This window comes from Ranitomeya variabilis, chromosome 5 (assembly GCF_051348905.1).
Source record: "Ranitomeya variabilis isolate aRanVar5 chromosome 5, aRanVar5.hap1, whole genome shotgun sequence".
NCBI classification, from domain to species: domain Eukaryota; kingdom Metazoa; phylum Chordata; class Amphibia; order Anura; family Dendrobatidae; genus Ranitomeya; species Ranitomeya variabilis.
This window is the reverse complement of record NC_135236.1, coordinates 383,677,007-383,698,615: the sequence shown is the minus strand read 5'-3', so window position 1 is coordinate 383,698,615 and position 21,609 is coordinate 383,677,007. Positions and strand designations below refer to the sequence as shown.

The following is a 21,609-nucleotide window of genomic DNA, read 5'->3' as shown; positions in this document are numbered from 1 at the left end:
TTTACATAGCTCTCTTTATTTATTTTTTTATTTTGTTTCTTAGTACCTTCTTGAAATGAAAAGTTTAATACTGCCCCCAGAACACATCCTGAAGAGAGGGGACAGTGAAGCAATAGCATACGCTTTCTTTCACCTTCAACACTGGAAAAGGGTCGAGGGAGCTTTAAATCTCTTACATTGTACGTGGGAAGGGAGTAAGTATATTATTCCTTTCTAAATCCTATAGGCCTGTAGTTCATGGCATAAAGCAAACTGTAGGTTGTCTGCGAGGCACCACAATATGGATATATGACCCGAAATCTGCCAACTATTGCGTGTTCTAATCGTCCCTTTGTAAGGAAGACTGGACAGGATTTCACATGACCTCCATCGCTGTCAGACATCATTAAACTTCACGTCCTAGTCCTTTCTGTAGTGGAAAGTATTAGCCTATATAAACCATAGTTACCGTCCTCTGACATGCTATCGTTCTACAAGACCTAGTGTAGGAAACTACATTGAGTTTTATATAAATGTGTGACTCGCTATATTCCCCTATATAAATCAGTTATCGCAATCCCTGTACCTGCAATTCCAGGTTATTGTACCTTAGTGCATGTAATCCTACCCCCTGGTTTTCATGTCCGACCATAAAGAAAGCCTGTAAACTACAATGTGCTGATGCATTTAAAGCAAAAATTGCATTTATGGAACAATTTCTTTGCAAGTTTTGCTGGGGAATGGTGCATGGTGAACCGACTAAAGCGGAGCTTGTCAACCAGTGTAACATAAAATAACGTGGCACAGCCAGAGGCAGCCCTGTGTAAGATACCAATTCTTCATTCTCGCTCATAGTCTGAGTTTTGCTGTATTTGCAATGCCTGTAGTTTTGCATATCTTTTATTATCAAAGCAAACAACACAACAAATACCAATCAGAAAAATAATGAATAGGGGTCCAGGCAGTCGCTGTATTAGTATACGCAGATATTATAAGTATTCATTCTGTAAGACACCCCGATAATCATACAATAGGACTGTCTGTCTGTTTTAGCCTCCTTCCATAGCACTCTATGTGCAAGACATAAGCCAAGCTTGGAGCAACGTGAGGGCCTTATCCTAGTGCATGGCAGCAGATGGGGTGCTGTGTTGTCTGGGTTCATCATCATGTAAAGTCTCCCTTTTTGTTGGAAACCCACATAAATGAGGCCACAATGGTTCTAGGCTTATACGATATCATTTTGATGGCCTTAAATGAACAAATAAAAGCAATCCTCACAGTGAGTATTTGGTGCATGTTTGATAATACAGATTCTCTGCACCAATTTGCGAAATGTGGTCACTGTTTTTTCCATGTGTTCTATCGTTTTGTTTTGGCTTTTTTTCAACTGCTTCTTTTTTTGGTATGTCATGATTTAAAAGGAACCTGTTAGCAGTTAGACCTTTTAAGATCATAAGAATGGGGTTCCTGCAGCCCCTTTATATCCTCAGATGTGACCCTGTACACCTCCAAATGAGTGTTTTTATAGTTGTCTCGCTTGGTATGTAAATTACACAGTCCGGTCCAATGGGTCTCTCTACATTGTGATCAGCACTGGCGTCGTCCTTTCACGCACTGCCTCTAAGTGGATGACGTCTCTCAGTCATCCACGTTGTTCCCAAAGTCTTGCGTCACAAAAACTGGGGACCCGTTTCCTTTAAATAACACTACCTTTGTTTTGGAATACTTCCAATTATTTAGCTTTGCTAAAACTTTATTGATCTAGGCATGTGTGGATTTTATGCTCTTAGTGCATTTTTGCTGTGAAAACACTTTTAAGCCCGGTTTCATACGTCCTGATATTTCCAGTACTGGAATAAAAACGGTACAGAAGATGTCAGTGTCCATGTGTGTAATACTTGTGGCATGCGTGTGACAACCATGTGCCGCATCAGTACCACACACACTGGCGCCTGAGAAGCAGTGGTACAGTAAGCGCTGTTCTCTGGCACTGGGTGGGGTGCTGAAAACAGCTCTCATCATTCTCCCCTGTGCTGCTGGTGATCAGCGCGAACAGGGGAGTATGAGGAGTTACAGTTGTGGCCAAAAGTATTGACACCACTACAATTCTGTCAGATAATACTCCGTTTCTTCCTGAAAATGATTGCAATCACAAATTCTTTGGTATTATTATCTTCATTTAATTTGTCTTAAATGAAAAAACACAAAAGAGAATTAAGCAAAAAGCAAAACATTGATCATTTCACACAAAACTCCAAAAATGGGCCAGACAAAAATATTGGCACCCTCAGCCTAATACTTGGTTGCACAACCTTTAGCCAAAATAACTTGCACCAATCGCTTCCGGTAACCATCAATGAGTTTCTTACAATGCTCTGCTGGAATTTTAGACCATTCTTCTTTGGCAAACTGCTCCAGGTCCTTGATATTTGAAGTGTGCCTTCTCCAAACTGCCATTTTTAGATCTCTCCACATGTGTTCTATGGGATTCAGGTCTGGACTCATTGCTGGCCACCTTAGAAGTCTCCAGTACTTTCTCTCAAACCATTTTCTAGTGCTTTTTGAAGTGTTTTGGGTCATTGTCCTGCTGGAAGACCCATGACCTCTGAGGGAGACCCAGCTTTCTCACACTGGGCCCTACATTATGCTGCAAAATTTGTTGGTGGTCTTTAGACTTCATAATGCCATGCACACGGTCAAGCAGTCCAGTGCTAGAGGCAGCAAAGCAACCCCAAAACATCAGGGAACCTCCGCCATGTTTGACTGTGGGGACAGTGTTCTTTTCTTTGAATGCCTCTTTTTTTTCTCCTGTAAACTCTGTTGATGCCTTTGCCCAAAAAGCTCTACTTTTGTCTCATCTGATCAGAGAACATTCTTCCAAAACGTTTTAGGCTTTTTCAGGTAAGTTTTGGCAAACTCCAGCCTAGCTTTGTTATGTCTCGGGGTAAGAAGTGGGGTCTTCCTGGGTCTCCTACCATACAGTCCCTTTTCATTCAGACGCCGACGGATAGTACGGGTTGACACTGTTGTACCCTCATACTGCAGGGCAGCTTGAATTTGTTTGGATGTTAGTTGAGGTTCTTTATCCAACATCTGCACAATCTTGTGTTGAAATCTCTTGTCAATTTTTCTTTTCTGTCCACATCTAGGGAGGTTAGCCACAGTGCCATGGGCTTAGAACTTCTTGATGACACTGCGCACGGTAGACACAGGAACATTCAGGTCTTTGGAGATGGACTTGTAGCCTTGAGATTGCTCATGCTTCCTCACAATTTGGTTTCTCAAGTCTTCAGACAGTTCTTTGGTCTTCTTTCTTTTCTCCATGCTCAATGTGGTACACACAAGGACACAGGACAGAGGTTGAGTCAACTTTAATCCATGTCAACTGGCTGCAAGTATGATTTAGTTATTGCCAACACCTGTTACGTGCCACAGGTAAGTTACAGGTGCTGTTAATTACACAAATTAGAGAAGCATCACATGATTTTTCGAACAGTGCCAATACTTTTGTCCACCCCCTTTTTTATGTTTGGTGTGGAATTATATCCAATTTGGCTTTAGGACAATTCTTTTTGTGTTTTTTTTCATTTAAGACAAATTAAATGAAGATAATACCAAAGAATTTGTGTTTGCAATCATTTTCAGGAAGAAACTGAGTATTATCTGACAGAATTGCAGGGGTGACAATACTTTTGGCCACAACTGTATATTCAAGTGAGAACAATGACAGCAGGCGGCAGCTGATGGGACTATTACTCCCATCAGCCTACACCAGCTGAGAGCAGGAGCAGGTGATGGGAGTATTCATCACCCACCACCTGCGCAATGAATAAATAAACAAAAAAAAGCTTGGGTTCCCCTGTATTTTCTGTAACCAGCCAGGCAAAACTCACAGCTGGGGGCTGCAACGCTCAGCTGTCAGCTTCAGCAAGGCTGGTTATGAGGAATAGAGGAGTTCCCACCCTGTTTTTTATAATTATTTAAATAAATGATTCTAAGAAAAAACGGTGTGGGTTCCCTCCATTTTTGACAACCAGCCAAGCTAAAGCTGACAGATGGTGGCTAATATTCTCCGGCTGGTAAGGGGCCATGGATATTGACACCCACCCCTCCAGCCTAAAAGTAGCAGCCTCCCAGAAAAGACACCAATTCTGGTGCTTTACCCAGCTCTTCCCACTTGCCCTGTAATGGTGGCAAATGGGGTTCATTTTGTGAGGTTGATGATTAAAAAAAAAAAAACCCTGACAGCTGAGGGTTGCACCCCCCAGCTGTGAGTTTTGCCTGTCTGGTTATAGAAAATACAGGGGAGTTCACACCATTTTTTAAAATTTACTTATTTATAGCGCAGGCGGGGGGTGGTGAATACTTCCATCAGCTGCTCCTGCTCTCACTGTTAGCGGCAGCAGGTGTAGTCTGATGGGAGTAATAGACACATCAGCCTCCTTCTGCTATCATTGTTCTCACTTGAATATAACTGTCATCATTCTCCCCTGCTCGCGCTGATCGCCGGCAGAGCAGGGGAGAATGAGAGCGGTCTTCAGCACCTGGCGCTGGGGAACAGTGCTTACTGTAGGCTGCTTCTCAGGCACCGGTACGTGTCACATGGATGACATCCCAGTGTGTCTTCTGTGTGGGATGTTTTGCGGCCTGTGCTGCCAGTAAAAACCGGACATGTGAGCGTGTTTTGCCCATGGACACATGGTACATGGAACCACACTAATGTGCACGGACCCATTCACTTGAATGGGTCTATGTGTGTAAATGTCTGCGGTACGTGTGAAAACTGTCTGTCGGCACACGTACTGGAGACATGGATGTGTGAAAGAGTCCTAAAGAAGCATTTGTTTTGTGTGTTTTTTTTGTGGGGTTTTTTTGTTTGTTTTTTTCCTGTTGATTTGAAATATCTCATTTAAGTCTATAGAGAATATCCACAAATGAAACTCATTTCTTGCACGAGAAATTGATATGTTGCAGATTTCAAAAAAGGTACAAAGAAAGCCGCACAGAGGGCATGAGATTTGTAAAATCCCCTCCAGTTTACTGGAACTGGAGGATGATGTGCTTTTAGCCCAAGGAATCTAAGCCGCATCAATAATGCCAAATGGTTTTACTCTGCACTCCAAAGAAAAATATAGATGGCAATCTCCATTCTGCCATATTTCTAACCCCATGTAAATGTGATTGTGTTGACCAGAAAGTAATAAGAATGGTTTGTGTTGCCTCCTTATCCCTTCCCCATAATTACATGTCTGGGTAACTCGGGACATTACTATTCTACAATTTAACTTTTCATTATTTTCTCCTGATCTGAAAATCTGTCCAAGTAATCTATACTTCTAATTCTGTAAGTGACCACAGCTTTGTGCTCTCGGTATTCTGTCCAGGTGGCAGAATACCAAGAATAGCCAATGTACCATTTGGCTACATCTAGTCTGCGGCTTTGTAAGTGGCGTAAATGTTGCTTTCATTGGAAGAACAAGGCCGGTAGGGCGTAATAAGTTGTGTGAGCCATGTTACTTGTGAGATTGCCTTGCCGTTTGCAGGATTCACCAGCAGAGGGCAGTTGTACATATACTTGTGCATTGTACCAGACCTGCCAGGTAGAATTACAGATACAGATACCATAAATAATTATATAGTAATTAAATGGTAATATTTGTTTTGTGTTCTCCTGTAGTGTGTCATGTTCTTTATCAAGTCAGTGTAATTGTGCGTCTCTGGAGAGGTTGCATAATTGCAGGTATGTTCCATGTAGCCTCCCTGAGGCGTCTCTCCTTTAGGTAGGAACTCCAGACTGAATGGTGGCGTGCTTGTTACATTGTCCATTACCACCTGATTTCCGAAGAAATGAGATAATTAAATATGAGAAAATCCATGGCAAATACGCACGTTGAAGGTCCATACTTTGAGAAAGCTCAATCACTAAATTAAAAAAAAAATAAAATTGTGCAGTTGTATATGCCGCAGTTTTTTCCTAGCAGCTGCTCTGCAGAAAAATCTTTGTACGTTTCCATATGCTATGCTGTATATTGTTTTTTCCCTTTTTCTCTAGTCACCTTCCACGACGGCATATGGAGGTTGTCTCTTTGCCCTAATGGGGAACAGGAAACACAGAGAGGTTAAAAGGACCTCCCACCTCCCACTTGCCAGTGTCTTTCCTGTTCCCCTTTGGGACAGGGAGAGGTTTTTTTCCATATGCTGTAGTGGCCGGCGGCTACAGTGTGTTTGTTTCTTTATGCGGGTTTTACCTGCTTAGCCGGGCAGCTGGCGTCGCTGTGTGCCTCCCCTTATGCTGCTCCCGTCGTCCTGTATGCCAGGTACCTCGGGACCCCTTCCAGGCCTTCCTGCGCCCCCGCGAGGGTAAAGCAGGCCTGGATCCCCAGCCGGGATCCTCCTTGAGCTTCCCGGCTTCTTCCCCTCCATGCGGCTCGGCGTTCCGGAAGTGACGTCAGCGGTCGCGCGCGTCACTTCCGTTTTTTTCGTATGCTCCCTGAAGCCGGTACTTCCGGGTTTCGCCGGCCGGCGTGTTCGGAGCAATGGCGTCCCACACATGGATACCGGAGGGGGAGGGGGAGATTCGGCCGCTGGAGGCAGGTGCTGGGAGCGCTCTCCATAAAAACCTGCTGAACCACCACTGAGGTAAGACCAAAAATTCTTCAGTATGGACGGTTCCTTATGCCCTGCATCTGCAGAGCCCAGCGCTGCCCCTGCTACTGTGAGTATGCAGGGACGGGATCCGGGAGGTAGTTCCCTTAGGGGGTTTAGCTCCTCACTCATCTCTCCCTCTTTATTTCAGGGAGAAAGGTCTACCCCCAAAGCTAACTATAGGAAGAAGTGCCCGGTCTGTGCTGCTAAATTCCCTCCTAACTGGGATAAAAAACTCTGTCAGCCCTGCACTGACAAGATAATTAAAGCAGAGCAACCATCACTACTAGATGAGATTCGCTCTCTAGTTAAACAGAAGGTACAATCTTCCTTGGCAGCTTTCACACCTCCACCTCCACCTCCGCCACCACACTCCCCAGCTAAGAAGAGGAAGATACAGGTCATTGAATCGGACTCTGATTCAGACCACTCTCAAACTTCATCTGTTGGCTGGGAAGATCCTGCATCCCCTAAGGCTGAGGTCAGGAAATACCTCTTTTCCTCAGAATATATCGAGGACCTAGTCTCTGCTGTACGTAACACGATGGGACTTGAAGAGGAACCTGTACCACAGTCCATACAGGATCATATGTTTGGTGGGCTCAGATCGGAGAAAAAGACAGGGTTCCCCGTTCACGCTAATGTGGTTAACATGATTGAGCAGGAATGGGAACTCCCTGAAAAGCGCCTTAGCATGTCTTCAGAGATGAAACATAGATTTCCTCTAGAGGGTGATTTTGTCAAACTCGACATCCCCAAAGTTGATGTGCAGGTAGCCAGAGTCGCCAAAAAAACGGCACTCCCCTTTGAGGACTCTTCGCAATTGAGAGATCCTATGGACAGGAAGATTGAGAGTCTCCTGAAGAAATCTTGGGAATCCTCTACATCTGTCCTGAAGGCTAATATCGCCTCTACCTACGTAGCCAGAGCCCTCTCCCGCTGGCTAGAAAAACTAGAGTCTCACATATCGCAGGGTACCCCTAGAGGTGAAATGTTGGATTCACTTCCTATACTGCTTAGAGCTACTGGGTTCCTGGCGGACGCTTCTCTGGAATCCGTTAGAGTCGCTGCCAGGTCTCTAGTACTCTCCAACTCTGCCAGACGGGCTCTCTGGCTCAAGCTATGGAGTGGCGATATCACCTCAAAAGCTAAATTGTGCGCCATTCCATTTAAAGGAGACTATGTGTTTGGCCCAGCATTAGACGACATTCTTGACAAAGCAACTGACAAGAAAAAAGCGCTCCCGGAGCAAAAACAACCGAAAAAACGTTTTTTTCGTGCCCCAATGTCGCAGCCCTCTCAACCGAGGGGTAAAGGCAAAACCGGCAGGTGGAGCTATGCAAAAGGGAGAGGGAAAAATATTTTCGTCCCTCAACAACAGCAGCAGCAGCAGTCATCCCAACAAGATAAACAATGACTCCGACCCGGTGGGGGGAAGACTCTCAAAATATGTGGATCAGTGGGAGAACATCACCAATTCCCACTGGGTCCTCAATGTTATCAAGCAGGGCCTTTTGATCGAGTTAATTTCTCCCCCCCCCCCTCAGGGTCTAAAAATTACTTCCCTTCCGGCAACACATCACAATTTGTTAACATTGGGTCTCAGAAATCTTCTGAGATCAAACGTGATCTCCCCGGTTCCTCAGTCAGAACAGGGTCTAGGACATTATTCCCGTTTATTTCTGGTACCCAAACCATCAGGGGAAGTTCGGATTATTATAAATTTAAAGGGTCTGAATCAGTACGTGAAATATCGAAGATTCAAGATGGAGTCTGTAAAATCAGCCATCCCTTTAATAAATCAACACTCCTTTATGGCAACTATAGATCTAAAGGATGCATATTTCCACATTCCTATCCACCCGAGACACAGAAAATATCTCAGGTTTGCGATACAGGGAAATCACCAGGTGGAGCACTATCAGTTCGGAGTCCTCCCATTCGGCATTTCATCAGCCCCGAGGGTGTTCTCCAAAGTAATGGCAGAGGCAGTGTCCTTTATCCGGAGACAAGGGGTTTGTGTAGTGCCCTATCTGGACGATCTGCTGATAGTAGCTCCCACCGAGGCAACCCTGATATCCCATGTGTCAGCTACATTAGAGATATTGAAGTCTCTGGGTTGGATTCCGAATATGAAGAAATCTCAGCTTCAACCCTCAAAAACCAGGAAGTTTTTAGGAGTAGTTCTGGACTCTATAAAACAAATGTCCTTTCTTCCAGACGATCACAGACTACCATTAGTAGTAAAGATCAGGAAATACAAGGAGATGAGATCTCCTACACTCCGAGAGGGAATGTCGCTGTTAGGCTCCATGACAGCATGCATTCAGTCGGTGGCTTGGGCTCAAGCCCACTCAAGAATTCTTCAAACCCATGTCTTAGACAATTGGGATGGTCGTCCCAGCTCACTGACCAAAAGGATTCGCACACCAGGTCGGGTGAAAGCATCCTTAACATGGTGGATGAGATCGAGAAATCTTCTCAGAGGTGTGAGTTGGGTTCAGTCCCCAATAACTACAATCAAGACAGATGCCAGCAAGAGGGGCTGGGGAGCCGTGATAAATCAGGTTCCTTATCAGGGTCTTTGGGACCAGACGATCAGAGGGAGATCTTCGAATTTCCGGGAACTCAAAGCGGTGGAAGAAGCTCTCTTGGCAGCAGATCGTCAGATTTCTGGCCAACATGTTCTGATACACTCAGACAACATGACCACGGTGGCTCATATCAAACACCAGGGCGGTACAAAATTCGCCAGCTTAAAGAAGGTCTCTGCTCGAATCTTTGCTTGGGCCGAAAATCACTTGCTTTCCCTGACGGCAACTCACCTGAAAGGTACTGCCAATATTCAGGCAGATTATCTGAGCCGGCGAGATATCCACCCGGGCGAATGGAGTCTGGATCCTCAAACGTTCAATCTTTTAGTAAGCAGGTGGGGTCTCCCGGATGTCGACCTCTTTGCCTCCCATCAAAATGCAAAAGTCGAAACATATTTTTCCCTGAATCCAACAGGCAATCCCAGAGCAGTGGATGCTCTAGTTCAAGATTGGCATTTTCATCTAGCCTACGCATTCCCACCAATCCCAATCCTTGCAAAGGTGCTGCGGAAAATTCGGATGGAAGGGACTCCAACTATCCTGATTGCTCCATTTTGGCCCAAAAGAAGTTGGTTCAACTTGATCATCCAACTACAAGTGGACGGGCCGGTTATGTTACCCATAAAAGACAATCTCCTCTCTCAGGGGCCAGTTCTTCACTCGGACCCTCAGAAATGGAATTTAGCGGCGTGGTTTCTGAAGCCCAGGTTTTGAGAGCAAAAGGGCTATCAATCCCTGTCATAGCCACCTTACAAAAATCCAGGAAGCCAGTAACAAACGCCATATACAATAAAATCTGGAAAAAGTTTTCATCTTTTTGCCTACCTATCCTTCCAGACCCTCTCAGGCCGGATATACCTAGGATATTAGATTTCTTACAGAAAGGCTTGGAAATGGGCCTGAAACCTAGTACTCTGAAGGTCCAAATTTCTGCGCTCAGTTCTATGTTCGATCAAGATCTAGCAGGCCATCGCTGGATCAAAAGATTCATGACCTCAGCAATCAGAATAAACCCTAGGCAACAAATCATAGTTCCTCCATGGGATCTTAACATTGTACTTCAAGGTCTTACGGGTCCACCCTTTGAACCTCTGTCTTCCTGTTCCCCACAAAATCTTGCTTACAAAACTGTTTTTTTGGTAGCTATAACTTCAGCCAGAAGAGTGGGTGAATTACAGGCCTTATCAATAAGAGAGCCTTATTTACTTGTTAGAGATGACTCAATAGTACTCCGTCTGGATCCTTCTTTCCTTCCAAAAGTGGTCTCTGAGTTTCATCGTTCTCAAGAAATCGTTCTACCTACCTTTTGCAACAAACCTGCAAGCTCAGAGGAAAGGAGATTTAACACTCTGGACGTTCGTCGTATCCTGCTTCATTACTTAGATCAAACTCGAGATCTTAGAATTGATCATAACCTTTTTGTCCATTCTTCAGGGCAAAATAAGGGGAAGAAGGTAGCCAAAAATACCATTGCTACATGGATTAAAAAAGCTATAACAGAATCCTACCTTGCTCAAAATAAAATACCTCTGGTAGGGATCAAGGCCCACTCAACTAGATCTACGTCAGTTTCCTGGGCAGAAAGAGCTAGCGCATCTCCGGAGCAGATCTGCAGGGCAGCTACGTGGTCCTCACTCCATACCTTCTCTAAACATTATAGATTGGATGTGTTATCCAATAAGGATTTAGTCTTCGGCCGCAAGGTTCTTCAGGCCGTTGTCCCTCCCTAGTGCCAAATTAGTTGGTATTCCTCCATATGCCGTCGTGGAAGGTGACTAGAGAAAATAGAATTATTCTTACCGTTAATTCGGTTTCTAGGAACCTTCCACGACGGCGCTAATTCCCGCCCTCTATATATTCCTGGATTAATTCTGGGATTCAGAAGGTAAACCGGTGCTATGGTCTCAGTTGTAAGTCACTGGCAAGTGGGAGGTGGGAGGTCCTTTTAACCTCTCTGCCCTAATGGGGAACAGGAAACACAAAGAGACAACCTCCATATGCCGTCGTGGAAGGTTCCTAGAAACCGAATTAACGGTAAGAATAATTCTATTTTTTGTGCTTACCATTTATTTTTTTTTGTCCGCATTTCTTTTCTCCTCTTCCAAGAGTCATAACTTTTTCTTTTTTGTTGTTTTATCACCATATTAAGGCTTATATATAGTATATTGAAGGGTGTCATTGTGTTACCGGTCAGTGCAAGTGTGCAAAAAAAAAAATGTAAATGGAAAAAAAAGGAATTAAAAAAAAGTGTGTATGTGTGTATATATATATATGTGTGTGTGTGTGTGTGTATGTGTATATATATATATATATATATATATATATGTGTATGTATGTGTATGTGTATATGTGTATGTATATATATATATATATATATATATATATATATATATATATATATATATATATATATATATAGTGGCCCGATTCTAACGCATCGGGTATTCTGGAATATACATGTCCACGTAGTATATTGCCCAGCGACGTAGTATGTTGCCCAGTGACGTAGTATACAGCACAGAGCCACGTAGTATATTGCCCAGCCACGTAGTATATTGCCCAGCCACGTAGTATATTGCCCAGCCACGTAGTATATTGCCCAGTGACGTAGTATACAGCACAGAGCCACGTAGTATATTGCCCAGCCACGTAGTATATTGCCCAGTGACGTAGTATACAGCACAGAGCCACGTAGTATATTGCCCAGCCACGTAGTATATTGCCCAGCGACGTAGTATATTGCCCAGTGACGTAGTATACAGCACAGAGCCACGTAGTATATTGCCCAGCTGTTATAATCCCAGTGGCTTAGGATCACAAATCTAACCAGCTAAGTCAGAGATAATAGGACAAGCTCTGGGGATGTGGTAACTGGACTGACCGCAAACCTGATTCTAACCAAACACACTAAAGGTAGCCGTGGAACGTTTCCTGAAATCCTAGACGTCTCTTCACGGCCTAAGAAACTGACTACCCCTAAAGAGAAAGTAAGACCTCACTTGCCTCAGAGAAATACCCCAAAGATATAGAAGCCCCCCACAAATAATAACGGTGAGTTAAGAGGAAAAGACAAACGCAGAGATGAAACAGGTTAAGCAAATGAGGCCCGCTAACGCTAGATAGCAGAAAATAGCAAGGGATCTGTGCGGTCAGTAAAAAACCCTATGCAAAAATATCCACGCCGAGAATGCGAGCACCCCCACACCAACTAACGATGTGGGGGGAGCAACTCAGCACCCCAGAGCACCAGCAAGCAGGGAAATCACATATTAGCAAGCTGGACCAAAACACATCATATACTAGGACACATCTTGAACACAGATGAGCAAAAATAAGCAAACAAAACTTAGCTTCTCTTGGAGAGACTGATGACGGATGTAGACAGGAGCAATCAGAATAGCACTGAATACAACGACAGCAGGCAACCACTGAGAGTCCAGCTGAACTAAATAGGAACCAGCTAACAGATAACGAGACAGCTGATCCAACCTCAGACCTGCAGAATGACACAAAGAGCCACCAGAGGGAGCCCAAAGACAACACTCACACAGTACAACTTGTGACCACAAGAGGTCGCCCAAAAACAGAGTTCACAACACCCAGCGACGTAGTATATTGCCCAGCGACGTAGTATATTGCCCAGTGACGTAGTATATTGCCCAGTTACGTAGTATACAGCACAGAGCCACGTAGTATATTGCCCAGCCACGTAGTATATTGCCCAGCGACATAGTATATTGCCCAGTGACGTAGTATACAGCACAGAGCCATGTAGTATATTGCCCAGTGACGTAGTATATTGCCCAGCCACGTATTATATTGCCTAGTTACATAGTAGATTGCCCAGCCACGTATGTCACAGGTTAAAAAATAAACATACTCCCCTTCCGATTCGAGGGCCCCTTGTAGTTCTAACATACTCACCATACTTGTAGTTCTGTCCACTGTGCGCGGTACAGGCGGCAGCTTCCGGTCCCAGGTTGTGATGACATCGCGGTCACATGACCGTGACGTCATGGCAGGTCCTTCTCGCGCAGGGCCTGTGATGACGTCGCAGTCACATGACCGTGACGTCATGGCAGGTCCTTCGGCCATACGATCCTTGCTACCGGAACCTGCCGCTTGAACAGAGCGGTTACCGGAGGGTGGCGAGGAGCGGGAAAGGCGGCGGAAGATGAGTATATAATGATTTTTTTTTTTTTATTATAGTGCTTTGGAACAAAGCACTATACTGTTATTCCACCGTGGTAAACTTCTTCTTATTCTTATTATTCAGTCCGCACGTAATGCGGCCCGAACCGCTAAACTCACAGACTCCAGTGAGGTGTCATTTCGAAGCCAGCGTCCCCAAGAGGTGTGCTAAGTATTTTTCGTGCCGATCGGATTTGTAGTTTTTGCGCAATTTGTGTTTGAAAAAAGTCTTTCAATGCGTTTCAATGGAGAAATTTTCCTATACGTTTATAATGGGCTGGTTTCTGAGGCAATTTCTAAAAATAACTGCCACCTGGCTGATTAGCTCATTGATATGCGCAGTCAGACACAGTTACTATGCCAACGCCTATGAAATCTACATCAGCTCACCAGGTCACAAGTTTTGTCAGATAATATCAGCTCTTAAAGTGACAGTACAGCACAATTCCAAACCACTATCTGTAGTCTTATAATTATTAGATGGTGGCCCGATTCTAACTCATCGGGTATTCTAGAATATGCATGTCCACGTAGTATATTGCACAGCCACGCAGTATACAGTGCAGAGCCGCGCAGTATAAAGCGCAGAGCCGCGCAGTACACAGCGCAGAGCCGCGCAGTACACAGCGCAGAGCCGTGCAGTACACAGCGCAGAGCCGCGCAGTACAAAGCGCAGAGTCGCGCAGTATAAAGCGCAGAGCCGCGCAGTACACAGCGCAGAGCCGCGCAGTACACAGCGCAGAGCCGCGCAGTACACAGCGCAGAGCCGCGCAGTACACAGCGCAGAGCCGTGCAGTACACAGCGCAGAGCCGTGCAGTACACAGCGCAGAGCCGCGCAGTATAAAGCGCAGAGCCGTGCAGTACACAGCGCAGAGCCGCGCAGTACACAGCGCAGAGCCGCGCAGTACACAGCGCAGAGCCGCGCAGTATAAAGCGCAGAGCCGTGCAGTACACAGCGCAGAGCCGCGCAGTACACAGCGCAGAGCCGCGCAGTACACAGCGCAGAGCCGCGCAGTACACAGCGCAGAGCCGCGCAGTACACAGCGCAGAGCCGCGCAGTATAAAGCACAGAGCCGCGCAGTACACAGCGCAGAGCCGCGCAGTACACAAAGCAGAGCCGTGCAGTACACAGCGCAGAGCCGCGCAGTATAAAGCGCAGAGCCGTGCAGTACACAGCGCAGAGCCGCGCAGTACACAGCGCAGAGCCGTGCAGTACACAGCGCAGAGCCGCGCAGTATAAAGCGCAGAGCCGTGCAGTACACAGCGCAGAGCCGCGCAGTACACAGCACAGAGCCGCGCAGTACACAGCGCAGAGCCGTGCAGTACACAGCGCAGAGCCGCGCAGTATACAGCGCAGAGCCGTGCAGTACACAGCGCAGAGCCGTGCAGTACACAGCGCAGAGCCGTGCAGTACACAGCGCAGAGCCGCGCAGTACACAGCGCAGAGCCGCACAGTATAAAGAGCAGAGCCGCGCAGTACACAGCGCAGAGCCGCGCAGTACACAGCGCAGAGCCGCGCAGTACACAGCACAGAGCCATGCAGTACACAGCGCAAAGCCGCGCAGTATAAAGCGCAGAGCCGCGCAGTACACAGCGCAGAGCCGCGCAGTACACAGCGCAGAGCCGTGCAGTACACAGCGCAGAGCCGCGCAGTATAAAGCGCAGAGCCGCGCAGTACACAGCGCAGAGCCGCGCAGTACACAGCGCAGAGCCGCGCAGTACACAGCGCAGAGCCGCGCAGTACACAGCGCAGAGCCGCGCAGTACACAGTGCAGAGCCGCACAGTACACAGCACAGAGCCGCGCAGTACACAGCGCAGAGCCACCCAGTATATAGCGCAGAGCCGCGCAGTACGCAGCGTAGAGCCAAGCAGTATGCAGCGCAGAGCCGCGTAGTATACAGCGCAGAGCCCCGCAGTATACAGCGCAGAGCCCCGCAGTATACAGTGCAGAGCCCCGCAGTATACAGTGCAGAGCCCCGCAGTACACAGTGCAGAGCCGCGCAGTACACAGCGCAGTGCCGCGCAGTATACAGCGCGGACACGCGCAGTACACAGCACGGACACGCGCAGTACACAGCGCAGAGCCGCGCAGTACACAGCGCAGAGCCGCGTAGTATACAGCGAAGAGCCACGCAGTATATAGCGCAGAGCCGCGCAGTACAAAGCGCAGAGCTGCGCAGTATACAGCGCAGAGCCACGCAGTATACAGCGCAGAGCCGCGCAGTATACAGCGCAGAACGCGCAGTACACAGTGCAGAGCCGCGCAGTACACAGCGCAGAGCCGTGCAGTACACAGCGCAGAGCCGCGCAGTACACAGCGCAGAGCCGCGCAGTACACAGCGCAGAGCCACGCAGTACACAGCGCAGAGCCACGCAGTATACAGCGCAGAGCCGCGTAGTATACAGCGCAGAGCCGCGTAGTATACAGCGCAGAGCCACGCAGTATACAGCACAGAGCCACGCAGTATACAGCGCAGAGCCACGTAGTTATACTGCCCAGTCACGTAGTATATTGTCCAGTCACATAGTATACTGCATATCCCTGTTAAAAAAAAAAAAGAATTAAAATAAAAAAGTTACATACTCACCTCCTGGAGCGGCCGGTATCTGATGGTTGTTGCACCTCCTAGAGCGGCCGGTACACGATGCTTGTTGCACCTGGAGTGGCCGGTACCCGATGCTTGTTGCGCGCTCCGGTCCCAAGAGTGCATTGCGGTCTCACGAGATGATGACGTAGCGGTGTTGTGAGACAGAAAGACGGAAGTGCCCTTAGACAATTAGATAGTAGATTACCCCGCTCACCAATTCGGAACCCGAGAGGCCCGGCCCACCAAATCGGACCCCGAGGGGCCCGGCCCACCAAATCGGACCCAGAGTGACCCCGCCCACCAAATCGGACCCAGAGTGGCTCCGCCCACCAAATCGGACCCAGAGTGACCCCTTCCACCAAATCAGACCCAGAGTGACCCCTTCCACCAAATCGGACCCAGAGTGGCCCCTTCCACCAAATCGGGCCCAGAGTGACCCCGCCCACCAAATCGGACCCAGAGTGACCCCACCCACCAAATCGGACCCTGAGGTGCCCAGCCCACCAAATCAGACCCTGAGGTGCCCAGCCCACCAAATCGGACCGAGTGACCCCACCCACGAAATTGGTCCCTAAGGTGCCCCGCCCACCAAATCGGACCCAGAGTGGCTCCGCCCACCGAATCGGACCCAGAGTGGCCGCGCCCACAGAATCGGACCAAAAGTGACCCCGCCCACCGAATCGGACCTAGATTTACCCCGCCCACAAAATCAGACCCAGATTGACCCAACCCACCAAATCGGACCGCCTGAGGGGCACCCAAGTGTGAAAGTCTTGCAGGGGCAGCCCGGGCACCATTCCAAAGCACTATCTGTAGTTCCTTCAGGAAATACCCATCTAGTTATTATTATTATTTTTAACATTAGATCCTTTTACTATTGACGCTGCATAGGCAGCGTCAATAGTAAAAACTTGGTCACACAGGGTTAATAGCGGCGGTAACGGAGTGAGTTACCCGTGGCATAACGCGGTCTGTTACCGCTGGCATTAACCCTGTGTGAGCGGTGACTGCGGGGAGTATGGAGCTGGCACCGGGCAGTGACTGCAGGGGAGTAGGGAGGGACTAATCGGACTGTGCCCATCGCTGATTGGTCGCGGCAGCCATGACAGGCAGCTGGCGAGACCAATCAGCGAATGAATAACCGTGACGGAAGTTGCCGACAGAAAGACGGAAGTACCCCATAGACAATATTATATATATATATATATATATAATTTTTTTTTATTTTTTTTTTTCATTTACATTTTTTTTTTTATTAATATGTGGATGTATGTATGTGTGTGGATAGATAGATAGATAGATAGATATTAGAAAAAAAAGGGGCACAGCAGACTTCCAGAAAAAAAAAAAGTGGTGTTTATTGCCCAAATGGCAAATATATAATATGAGACTGCCACATCAAAATCCTATCATGGGTGGCCCATTCTCCGAACGTATGTAATCAAGAGGATGATGGTAGATGATGATTAAATATGAGAAAATCCATAGCAAATATGCATGTTGAAGGTCCATACCTTGAGAAACCTCCATCACCTAATTAAAAAAAAATAAAATTGTGCAGTTCTATATGCCGCAGTTTTTTCCAAAACTGCACACACAGGAAAAGGAATTTCAGCTGTTAGTGTATAGGAGACATCAAAGCAGCTATTCTGCCCCCACCAGCTCCCAATCAATTGCAAATTAAAGATAAGAAAAATGGCGGATACCAGTCATATAATGACCAGAAATGGTGTCATTAAATCTTTCAGAATAAGCAGACGTGTGTGTACATGAGGAGTGTGTAGTTTCTCTTTTTGGCTGGGTTTATATACATCACTTGTGTCTGGCTGATTGTTTTACCCCTGGGCCAGACACAGTTGATGACATTATTAAGCACCGATCTTTTACGCTATAGAAACGTATGAGATTCATGTTTTTTACAAGCTGTTCTGCGAAAGTTGAAATTACAAATGTATAATATCTTTTAGTGAGCTGTGACATTTTCAATTCTATAACTTGTTGCTGAAATTCCCTGCTCGTATTTCAGTTAAACTTCCAGGATTATTAGATACAATCTCAATGGAACTACATGTTCCACAATGCGTTACTTTCTGTATTCGTTGTCCAGGAGTGTGTGCAAAACCAGCTGCCAAACAAGATTGGCTGAGATGGAGCTGCTTTTGGACGGCCGTGTTGGTGCTGATGTGTGTCAGCTGCCTCGTTTTGTGGTCACGTCCCCTCCACAGCCTAGTATTGTTTGACCACCCAAGGATGATGTTACTGGGGTTCTCATTTTGGTAAACGAGGTTGTGAATTACACCCACATATCAGTCACAAATAGTTTAGACCTCATATAAATGACACCTATTTAGTTTCTGCAATGTATTCCTATGCCGTTATGCAGGATGGTGTATATCTATGTTGTACGGTAACAATTGCTGCCACAATACAATCATGGGCTGTCCGGGCCACTGACAGACATGATTGTAATTACCTCTAGCCCCTATAATATGACTCCTTTTTTTTTTTTTTTTTGGGGGGGGGGGGGCGCTTAGTTGCTGACATTTGCAGGTATCAGTGGTTTGTGCATTGGGGTAAACTTTCTCCATTCTGTAAGTTTGCAAAATCTTATGCGTGTATGAAATCCTTTTAGAAATAGGTGTGAAAATATCCTCCTCTTGGTTTCCACAGCTCCTAGGCTTACTGCAGGCATGAAGATATATGGATGGATAGTTTATTGAAGGGGTATTCTGAAGTACGGTACATCCTACAGATGGAGATATCTTCCCAGTCACTGGGGTTGGACTGCTGTGAACCCCACCAATCCTAAAAAGCCATGTGACTTGAGCCATGTCCGATCATGCGCACTACCGCTCCACTCGTTGATCTAGGAATGTCGAGCCCATCACTCTATCTCCGATGATCTCCTTAAGAATGAATGGAGCAGTAGTGTGTACTCTATTCATGTACTCCATGTTTGTTTTCTTTATCATCCTTTCTATACACATCTTAAGTGGTTATATCTAAAGAGCTCAATCTTGGTTTACAGAAGTCACCATCACTGTTTTTCCAAACAATTTTATTAACATTTTCAACCAAAACAAGACATAGAGAGAGCAAGGTTAACATAAATGCAATGGCATGAAACATTCATGAAGCATAAAAGTAAAAATAGAATAAAATAAAAGAACAATAAATACAGTAAATTCTTATGGAAATATTTCCAGCCAGCGAGACCATTTTTTTCAAAAAGGAAGGAAAGAAGCCATTCAGTAACGCCAATTTTTGTTCATAAGATTTATGCAAAGCCAGTTTGTCAATAATTTCTTGTGAACAAGGATATTTTAGAAGATTTTCAAAAAAAAGCAATAGCATTCTTAGAAACTAAAAGCAGATGTATAACAAGTTTCCTAAAAGATGGAGTCAATTGATTTGCATTCAACGAGAGCAGGGCCAACTGAGGAGACAGAGAAAAATCCGAACGTTTTAATATAATAGAAATAAGAGAAGAGATTTCATCCCAAAAAGGTTTAATACGTGGACAAAACCAAAACAAATGGGAAAGGCCACCATGATGTCCACAATCCCTCCAGCAGAGAGGAGAATTGGAAGGATAAATAAATGCTAAGCGAGACAGTGAATAATACTACCTAGAGATAAGCTTAAAATAAGACTCATGAAGAGCCATGGACTTGGTGGCAGAATAAGTCAAGGACATGGCCAGTTCCCAATCATCTAGAGCTACAGAAAGATTCAAAGTAGATTCCCATTTGCTCATGTATGGGGATTTTATCATTTTGAAATCGTTATTAAACCACTGGTAGATATACTGAGTAGGTCAAAATATGCTATGACCGGAGTTGCATAAAATATTAATCGCCGGCTCTGATAAAGGAGGGGGACCAGTCACCAGTGGCCTCAAAAAATCCTTTAAAATGCTAAACTGCATAAAAGCCGATGAGGGAACACCAAACCTATCTTTAACCCCTTCATGACCTTGGGATTTTCCGTTTTCCCGTGTTCGTTTTTCGCTCCCCTCCTTACCAGAGCCATAACTTTTTTTATTTTTCCATCAATATGGTCATGTGAGGGCCTATTTTTTGCGGGACGAGTTGTACTTTTGAACGACATCATTGGTTTTACCATGTCGTGTACTAGAAAATGGGGGAAAAAAATTCCAAGTGCGGTGAAATTGCAAAGAAAAGTGCAATCCCACACTTGTTTTTTGTTTGGCTTTTTTGCTAGGTTTACTAAATGATAAAACTGACCTGCCATTATGATTCTCCAGGTCATTACGAGTTCATAGACACCAAACACATCTAGGTTCTCTTTTATGTAAGTGGTGAAAAAAAATTCCAAACTGTGCTAAAAAAAAAAAAAATTGCAAAATGTTCCGATACCTGTAGCGTCTCCATTTTTCGTGATCTGGGGTCGGTTGGGGGCTTATTTTTTGCGTTCCAAGCTGATGTTTTTATTGACACCACTTTTGTGCAGATAGGTTCTTTTGATCGCCCGTTAATGCATTTTAATGCAATGTCGCGGCGATCAAAAAAACTTAATTCTGGCGTTTCAATTTTTTTTTCTCGCTACGCTGTTTAGCGATTAGGTAAATGCTTTTTTTTGATCGGGCGATTCTGAACGCGGCGATACCAAATAGGTGTAGGTTTGATTTGTTTTTTGTTTTATTTTGGATGGGGCGAAAGAGGGGTGATTTTAAACTTTTACACTATGTTCCAAATTATTATGCAAATTACGTTTTTCTCGGATTTTCCTAAATGGTCGGTGCAAATGACAGTCTAATAAAAGTCATCACCCATTAGAGTATACATCGAATTTTATTGAAGAAACCTCCCAATGATAACAGTATAATCTCCAAAATGAATAAAAACTCAAAATGCACTGTTCCAAATTATTAGGCACAGTAGAATTTCTAAACATTTGATATGTTATAAAGAACTGAAAATGCTCATTTGTGGAATTTGCAGCATTAGGAGGTCACATCCACTGAACAAAAAAAGCTATTTAACTCCAAAACATCCTAACAGGCCAAGTTACATGTTAACATAGGAACCCTTGTTTGATATCACCTTCACAATTCTTGCATCCATTGAACTTGTGAGTTTTTGGAAAGTTTCTGCTTGTATTTCTATTCATGAAGTCAGAATAGCCTCCCAGAGCTGCTGTTTTGATGCAAACTGCCTCCCACCCTCATAGATCTTTTGCTTGATGATACTCCAAAGGTTCTCTATAGGGTTGTGGTCAGGGGAAGATGGTGGCCACACCATGAGTTTATCTCCTTTTATGCCCATAGCAGCCAATGACTTGGAGGTATTCTTTGCAGCATGAGATGGTGCATTGTCATGCATGAAGATGATTTTGCTCCTGAAGGCACGTTTCTGCTTTTTATACTGTGGAAGAAAGTTGTCAGTCAGAAACTATATAGTTGCAGAGGTCATTTTCAGACCTTCAGGAACCTTAAAGGGCCATACCAGCTGTTTCCCCATGATTCCAGCCCAAAACATGACTCTTCCACCTCCTTGCTGACGTCGCAGCCTTGTTGGAACATGGTGGCCATCTACCAACCATCCACTACTCCATCCATCTGGACCATCCGGGGTTGCTCGACACTCA

The 21,609-nt window shown here is 45.5% G+C and overlaps 1 protein-coding gene across 4 annotated transcripts in view; it reads left to right on the top strand.

The window, feature by feature from the left end:
- Nucleotides 1-21,609, top strand: part of ST7 (suppression of tumorigenicity 7) — a 184,695-nt gene that overhangs the window by 131,547 nt on the left and 31,539 nt on the right. For 2 of the 4 annotated variants that reach the window (XM_077265011.1, XM_077265009.1), the window contains exon 12: nucleotides 44-194. In XM_077265011.1, coding sequence (XP_077121126.1) covers nucleotides 44-194 — 151 coding nt within the window. The remainder of the gene's footprint in view (nucleotides 1-43; nucleotides 195-21,609) is intronic. The other 2 variants (XM_077265012.1, XM_077265010.1) reach the window with 1 other exon arrangement.